The sequence below is a fragment of the Pipistrellus kuhlii genome, unplaced genomic scaffold (assembly GCF_014108245.1).
Source record: "Pipistrellus kuhlii isolate mPipKuh1 unplaced genomic scaffold, mPipKuh1.p scaffold_m20_p_24, whole genome shotgun sequence".
Lineage (NCBI taxonomy): Eukaryota > Metazoa > Chordata > Mammalia > Chiroptera > Vespertilionidae > Pipistrellus > Pipistrellus kuhlii.
This window is the reverse complement of record NW_023425523.1, coordinates 8468247-8476851: the sequence shown is the minus strand read 5'-3', so window position 1 is coordinate 8476851 and position 8605 is coordinate 8468247. Positions and strand designations below refer to the sequence as shown.

Here is an 8605-nt window from a genome sequence, read left to right as displayed (position 1 = left end):
ATATTTAAATAGATGGAGGACATCACATCACGTTGTTCTATGTCTTTCCCCCCTCTTTTCCTTTTTTTTTTTTTTAAATATATTTTATTGATTTTTTACAGAGAGGAAGGGAAAGGGATAGAGAGTTAGAAACATCAATGAGAGAGAAACATTGATCAACTGCCTCCTGCACACCTCCTACTGGGGATGTGCTCACAACCAAGGTACATGCCCTTGACAGGAATCAAACTGGGGACCCTTGAGTCTGCAGGCCTATGATCTATCCACTGAGCCAAACTGACTAGGGCTCTAAAAAAATAAAAACTTATTGATTTTAGAGAGAAAGAAAAGGAGAGGGAGAGAGAAACATTGGCTTACTGGGGATGTAGTCTGCAACCCGGGCCTGTACCTTCTGGGAATCAAACCAGGCACCTCTCAGTGCATGTGAGGACACTCAACCAACTGAGCCACACCGACCAGGGCTCTCCCTCCTCCTTTTTTGGGAGATGAGGGCAGAATAATTTTCAACCTGTCATCAACAGTGGGCCACAGGCCCCCTAATGTCCTGAACTAGGCTTCCAGAGGTTCCCCTGTCCCGGAGGCACTCTCTGCACGCCCCGGAGTGTGGGTGCCAGGCTCCCATTCTTGCCAGGAGACCAAGACCCCAAGGCCTCCGCCTGTCCGAGAAAGTAACTGTCTGTTTTCACATCTGGAGAATGAAGTGATTCCCCTAAAGGCCTTGTCAGCTCTTTTGTCCTAAAAGTCTGCTTCTGCAATGACCTTGGTCTGGTGGGGACCGCAGGTGCCTTTCCTTGGGCCCACTTTGGACTCTGTACTCTCTGCACCCTGGGTTGTCCTGAACTACCTTCTAGATTCAGGAGGAAGGACAGCTGTTTATGTGCCCAGACTTCACAGGGAGCCCCCACGTTTGGCCTCCCAATCCCTCTTACCGGGACAGCAGAGAAGCCTAACCCTCCTTTCACTTGAGTGTTGTGGACTGTGACGGGGTGGCAAAGCTCCTTCTCATTCGGTCAGAGGGGTTGCTCATGACCTTCCAACAATTACTTCCCCTGCCCCCTGGAAATAATAGGAGACCTCATGCCCAATCCATCAACACGATGGGTCTGCACTGAGCCAAGGACCTTCCCACACGGAGGGGCCCTAGGGCAGAGTGGGAGGACCCACCCTGGAAAGGAGTGGAGACTGATGGAGAGAGATGAGGAAGACTGACAGGGTGGCAGTGAGTCCACGCTCCTGAAGTCCTGGTTCCTACAGTTCTCTCTTTAATTCTGTGCCTCCCCCCACATCATCCCAATACCCTTTCCAGCCACTTGAAATGATAAATTTCCTTTTATGAGTTAAGCTGTTTGGTGTGCACTATCTTTAGCCACCTGTAACTAATCCCCACTAACATATCAGCTGAGAATGCTTTTCCTGTTCATCTCCAGTAGAGGTCCTCCCAGTTTACTCTTTCCTGTACTTAAGTTTTTCTTTTGAAATTTTATGGAGTCACAGAAGGCTGCAAAAATGGAGAGCCCACTTTACCATTCCCTGGAACTCTAGCAATGGTAATCTGTTAGATAATGGTAGTTCAGGGTCAAAGTCAGCCAACTGACTTGAATGTCGTCCACAACGCCTGTTTCATTTTTTAAAGGAACATCTCATCATGCTTACAGGTGTAAGCTAGAGCCTAACTATTGCATCCAGGAGACTCGCAGGCTGATGAAGAGCAGCCCAGGGCAATTAAGGCCCGCTGTGCAATTAAGTTCAGGTGCAATGTGTCACACCTGGGCAGGTGCACTGTGCTCCCCTCACTAAACACGGGCTATGTCCCAGGGAGTCAGGCACTTGGCCTTGAACTCCTTAAGCCACACAACAACCCTGTATCACCAGCACCATTAGCATCATCATTACTTGTACAGAGAGGAGGAAGCTAAGGCTCAGAGAAATTAAGCCACTTGCTTATGGTCACAAAGTAGAGAGCAGAGCTGGAGTTTAAACCCATGCAGCCTGCCAAAAACTGGTTTGGCTCAGTGGATAGAGTGTCGGTCTGTGAACTGAAGGGTCCTGGGTTCAATTATGGTCAGGGGCATGTACATTAGTTGCGGATATGTCCCCGATGGGGTGTTTGCAGGAGGTGGCTGGTTGATGTTTCTCTCTCATTGATGTTTCTAGCTCTCTATCCTCTCCCTTCCTCTCTGTGAAAAATAAATAAAATATATTAAAATAATAATAATAATAATAATATTTTTAAAAATCCATGCAGCCTGGTTCAGAGTGCTCTGTCCAAGCATTGGGCAATGGGTCTCAAAGCAACAGGTAGGGTTCTTGTCCTGAGCCTTCCGGGACCTTTCCTAAGATCCCCTTCTCTTCATCCTCATGCTCTCTTCCTCCCTCATGCCCACGTGGTCCCTGGCATTAGACACTTGAACAGCCATCTTTATGGCTCTCAGGCTGTGCGCTTACAGGGAACTGTACCCTGAGTGCACCCTCAGAAGATGCCATCTCTCTATATATAGCAGGTGGGGCCAGAGGAGACACCGTCTTAAAAGGTGGTTGATGGTGGAAGGCCGGGGTCTTGGCCTCACTCCTCAGGGATAGCTGCTGGGTGGTTTGGTGCTGGAAAACAACAGATAAATCAAGAACTGCCAAAAATACCCCACAAAAAAAAACAAAACAACACCCCAGGAGAAGCAAGTCTTTTGCACAGCAGAGGGACACATTTACTTGTCAGTTCATGGTTTCAGTTCTCAGCCCCAAGGTGGTGAGCATGCGGAGATGATGGTGATATGGGGCTGGGTGATGCCCTTGATACCTCACTCTGGGGGTGGGCACTGGGGGGGTGGGCACTGGGGTTGTGGGCATTTAGGAGGACAGGGCTTGGTACACACTTTGGGAGGGCATGGTGATGGGCATGGGCATGGCTTAGGACACGGGGGGCATGGCTTAGGACATGGGGGGCATGGCTTGGGACATGGTGGCGGGGGACATGGCGGAGGGCATGGGGGGCACTTGGGCGGTGGTGGGCACTTTTCCCGTGGGCACTTTTCAGAGCACCGTTGCAGCAGCTTCTTTAAACAGCTGGGCTGGCATTTGGTCTCAACTTTTGGTTCACACTTTGGGTCACAGGTCTTGGGCTCATTCTTGGGCTCGCTCGGCTTATTTTTATCATCACTCGACATTCTTTCTTGACTTCCCGGGCCCTGCAAAGAAATGTGTGACAGACTGTATATGGGAGGCCACTCTGCAAAGTGAGAGGGGGCCAGTACAGCCTACCCATACCTCCCGCCCGTCCTGCTCCTAAGAAAGCTCTCCCAAGTGTGTTCAGGCTCTAGACTAAACTCTTAGGTTGCTCTTGTTTTGGTGGATTGGTGACTATGTTTCTTGATCTCTCCTTTCTTTGCTTTCATTTCACTCTTGTCCCCATTTCACAGCTCTTAGTAGGAGTTCTTAACTTAGGGTCCTGGAACCCCCCCCCCACCTGCACCCCCCAAATCATAAGAACTGTATTTAACCATGTATTTATCAATATACTCAGTATCACCTGTAACCTCATGCATTTTAAAACATTAATTTAAAATTAATTAATTTAAAAGCATCCCAAAGATTCTGTAAGTTTGATCAGACTGCTAAGAGGCTCCTGTAAAGCCACTCCCCATCCCTCTGGAGGTGGAATGAGAGGGTGTATTAGTTTATGGGCTTCTGGACCCAGGAACTTCTTTCAATCCTGTGTCCAGTTTAATTCCTCCAAACCTTGAGAATTTTTTTTTTTTCACTCAAGTGCTGGCAACAGAAGATGGTTGCATCCCTACCATGGCTGGACCACTCTAGGAACCCTCCTACAGTGAAGAAATCAAGAGAGGATGTGATGAACTGGAAAATTCTAATTTCTCTGAAACCATAAATGTTAGGACCACAAAATACAATGGTGAGGAGGAATTCCTTTTCCCTTTGTTGAGTTTTGCCTTGAGCTGGGTCTTCCTCCATGGACATGTTGGCTTCTAGATACAACAGGGGTTTTTAGTCTCCGAGAAGACTTTCAGTTTGGATTTCATTGGCACACTTTGATTTAACAATATAAAAGTACAACTTTATCTAACTTGGTCTTCAAATCAGTATTGCTCTCTGGAGATAGAGATCACGAAATTTAACTCCAAAAAATTGTTAAGAATCTCTCTTTCAGATGATGCGTATTCCTGAATACTGAAAGTAAAAGGAAACTTGCACTTGGGTATGGCCACTATCTCAACCTTGTTTACTGCTGGGGATGAGTTAGGTGACTCCCAGGAAAGGAGATCAAAACGAGGGAGGGGGGGCATTTCAGGTTGTACATGCAACTCACCCCTTTGTGTTGGTACTGAACTTGACAAGTAGTCGAGTGAGGTAGATGGTTTGGCTGTGCTTGGGAAGGTGGCTTTCCCCTCTGGTTCCTCTGCTCAGCAATGAGGAAGCGGGGGAGCGGGGGAGGGGAGTCCCACTTGTGACCTCAGCACTGCATCATCAAGTAGTGATTGTTGTGTGACTACTGAGACTCCAACTCACCTCAAGCCCTTGAACAGGAGGATGGACTGTGATTAATCACTCCATTTGTTTTCATGTCCTCTCCCTAGGTTCTTCAAAATTTGTTTGGGTGAAATCAGGGTATGGTGAAGACCACTGAATTCTAAGGACCGGGAAGATCATTGTTGCTAGCAACAGAAAAGCTCCGTTTACACGTGATGTCTTTTTGCTTCCCCAGCCTCCCCAATTTTAACTCCTTTGCACTTGCCTCTTCTCCCCCTTTCTAGGACAGCCTCCCTGGGTTGCCGGTTTCAACTTTTCTTTCCTCTCTTTTTTTAATATGAGATTCTGGAGCCTCTTTTTGTTACCCTATTGTCTGGCCCAAGTCCAAGGATTATTCTCTCTCTCTCTCTCAAATTCTCACACAAGGGTATGTTTTTTTAAAATTGACTTGAATGAGAGAGAGAGAGAGAGAGAGAGAGAGAGAGAGAGAGAGAGAAGCATTGATGTGAGAGAAAGCATTGAAACATTGATGAGTTGCCTCCTGGATACCCCCTGACTAGGATTGAACCCACAACCTTTGGTGCTCCAACTAAATGATGACACTTCAACCAACTGAACCACCTGGCCTGATATGAGCTCTTTAAAAAACAATTTTTAAAAACATGTTTTTATTGATTTTTAGAGAGGGAGAGAGAGCTAAAAACATCAATGATGAGAATCATTGATTAGTTGCCTCCTGCACACCCCCTATTGAAGATGGAGCTCGCAACCCTGTGCCCTGACTGGGAATTGACTTGGTGACCTCTTGGTTTATGGGTCAATGCTCAGTCAATGAGCCACACTGGCCAGGCTGGGCTTAGCTCTTTTTCTCTATGTCTCAATGTGTATCAAGGGATGTCTACTCCCTGAATGGAAAAAAAAAAAAAAATCACAGAGCCCAAAAGTTGAATTAGCTTGTTTCAAATAAATTGTAAAAATCTCCAAGTCTGAAGGAAGGCAGTGGTGTTGGTAGAAAGAGTGTTCCAATGGGAAGAACATTATCAGAGAGGCAAATTTATGAGATCTGGTTAATGGAAAATTAAGAAAGATGACTCCCAGTTATCTCGGGTGCTTATGGGAGCAGAGTTTGTGTTAGAAGATGGGTTTGAGTCTCAAAATGTTGAGTGTGATTGCAGTGTAGCATCTTGAATGGTTGTTGGAGATATGGCTCTGGCCATCCTACTGCTGGGCAGACCCGAGATCTTGCATTCATTTCAGTCCAACACGTGTTTACTAAGTGGATGAAGTTGAGCTGTTTTAAAGAGGAGCTTGGGGGAGAGAAAGGATATTGGGGAGGATAGCCAATCCTAATATAGGGTTTATTTGGTATTCACAAAGTAAAGATTGAAGGGGAGGGGTAAAAATTTAACACCCTGCCATGAGAATTAATTGGTGTTAGACCCATTGTCTTGGTGTAGCCCACTCCTCTCTGCCCATTTCCTTTCCTCCCTAATGTTAAGCTCTATCCAAAGCTGTTAAGAAGCAGCTCCCACAGCCACCTCCGGAGAACTAGCTCCACCTGCTGTTCAGCTCTGGACCAAAGCTAGCAATCTGGATATGAAAAAATGTGTCCAACGATGTGGTCATTTCTACTAGCTGTTGTCATCTTTCTTTTTTTCCATCTCCCATTTCTTGGGCAAGAAATCCCCACCAAATGGACGAACCATTCTATTCATTGGACTGGGGCATTTGTCCATCATCTTTTTAGCTCTTACAGCCCTCCTTTAAAGGGCCAGGCTCCTGGCAGTATTACATGTAGTCTCCCAGCTATCGGCCTCAGCTTTGGCTTAGGGTTTGGTTGGCAGCTGGCTGGCAGCAAGGCACTACCTAGATGAAATACAGAACGGGCTTCTTGGGTGACCAGGTCTCAGAAAGAGATACGCTGGAAGGGGAAATGAGTGGGTGTCAAACTCCCCAGGTTAAAAATGAGAACACCAAAATGGATAGAGAGTCAGCCTGCGGACTGAAAGTTCTCAGGTTCGATTCCGGTCAAGGGTATGTACATTGGTTGTGGGCACATCCCCGGTGAGGGGTGTGCAGGAGGCAGCTGATTGATGTTTCTCTCTCATCGATGTTTCTGGCTCTCTATCCCTCTCCCTTACTCTCTGTAAAAAATCAATATATTTAAAAAAATGAGAACACTCATTCTTAGAATGTCAGATCCTTAGATTCAAGTCGTGCCTTCATCCTTACTTGCCGAAAGATGCCTAATAATTTATTTAACCTTTCTAAGTCTCCATTCCCTCACCTGTACAAGGTGAAATAATAGCACCCATGTTAGCACCTATGTTAATAGCACCTATGTTAATATGTAACTTATGCTGAGTACTTATAACATGACCGGCACATTTGCAAGTGGGAAGCCTACACTCTTATTTGTCATACTGTCCACTATAGTAATGGGTTGTTGTGAAGAGCAAAGGAGAGTCTATATATTAAGAGCCCCCAATAAATGTTTGCCTTGCATATGAGTTATTATTTTTATCAGTGGTTCCTGGCTTTGTTACCCCTTGACTTCTCTCTCTCTCTCTCTCTCTCTCTCTCTCTCTCTCTCTCTCTCTCTCATTTTCTGATTTTGGCACTGAAATCTCACTTCATATATTTTTCTTGCCTTCCAGCCAAAGTTCCTGGTGGTATTCATAGGAAGATTAGAAATTTCAATATTACCTATTAACGAATGATTTTGGTTTTGAGTAAGGAGAGCTGATACAAATTTTATTGAGAAAATATGGTAATTAGACATTTACTAATGCCAACAAAGTCAGAAGCCTATGTAAGTTTCCTCCAGGTGGCCTTGCAGGCCCCGTATGTCCATATATTGGACTGGGCCAGGGAAGCCCAGGTGTCAGCAACTTTAACTTCACTTGGATCCCCACTCTGTTTTTGTTTTTTTAGATGAAGTTCTTTTTTTACTCTTTTTTTTTTTTAATCTCTCTGTGTCATTCTTGTTGAGTAGGCAAGACTCACAGATAAAGTCAGAAAATAACTCTCTTCCTTCCCAGGATGCCTCTTCACACTCTCTGTAGGGCTGGCTCTTCCCTTTCCCCTGGGATGAGGTCTGTGGCAGATGCCATTAGCTTTTAGGATAAATCTTGGGCAGTAACAAATTCTCTGGTTCCTTCTGTTTATACAAAGACTCCTATTTCAGTCGTCGGAAGGCTTGTTTCCATGAACCCTGGATTTCCTTCTCTTTCCCACCGGGGACAGAAAGAGCATCCTCTCTATCTGGCGTTTCTCTTCCTCTTTCTTCACTCACCCAGGTGTCCCTGGTTCCAGGATGGGGGCTGCAGAGGGAGGAGATAGAAGGGGCAGGAAGGTCTTACTTAACTGATGCCCTTCTGATCTCCTGAGACCCAGCAGGGGGGAAACTTGGAGGTGTACTTCAGGGGACTCCCATCCCCTAGCTGAGGTTTTGATCAGTTCCTCAATATCAGCAAACATCTAGGCTGGCTGCCCAGGGCTTCTGCAGCTCCTAGGCATTTGGCAGATCTCTCAGTTCTCACGGCTGATCACCTCACCGCCAGGGGGCCCTCTTGGATGGGACTTGACATGGCCCAGAGGGCCAGCTCTGCCTCTTCTGTGGGTCACACCTGGTCCATGGGAAACGCTTACAGCCTTCCCCTTTCATTGTCCATCAGTTACTCCTGGTGATGTCTTCTGAGGTGTATGTGTTTTTGCTCCTTCGTTATGTATTAGGTGAGGGAAATTCTAGACTTCTTTAGGCACAAGGGTCAGTATTTTTCCCATCGGACTTTGCTGCAGTATTTGATATTGTTGTGTCCTCTTTTCTACCCTTCTCCTCTTGGCTTCCTCTGTTGCCTTGATGGAGTCCCATTTCTCTGGCCTCATCTACCTTCCCCCGTGCCCTCTCCCCCTCCTGCTCAATCCTTCAACCTCACCTGGCCCATTTCACGCTACACCCTGGCTTTTGATCTCATTCCCCACTCTTCTCATAACTACCATGTTGAAGTCCAAATGTTAACGAAGTCCAAAGTACTTTGGCACCTCAAACTGCCATAAAAACCATCAGAACTTGTCACCTTTCACATCTTTTCCAACAAGCTCGTCTTGTGGGCTCCAACTC

At 46.3% G+C, this 8605-nt stretch overlaps 1 protein-coding gene across 1 annotated transcript; it reads right to left on the bottom strand.

Annotated features, from left to right (window-relative positions):
* Positions 1–2264: 2264 nt before the first annotated feature.
* LELP1 (late cornified envelope like proline rich 1) lies at positions 2265–3277 on the bottom strand. The gene has a single exon (XM_036453076.2). The coding sequence runs from the start codon at positions 3159–3161 to the stop codon at positions 2796–2798; it is 366 nt and encodes a 121-aa protein (XP_036308969.1). The 5' UTR covers positions 3162–3277; the 3' UTR covers positions 2265–2795.
* Positions 3278–8605: the final 5328 nt, after the last annotated feature.

Coding starts and splice junctions, on each gene's coding strand:
- LELP1 (XM_036453076.2), bottom strand. CDS start 3,161: ATGTCGAGTGATGATAAAAATAAGCCGAGCGAGCCCAAGAATGAGCCC.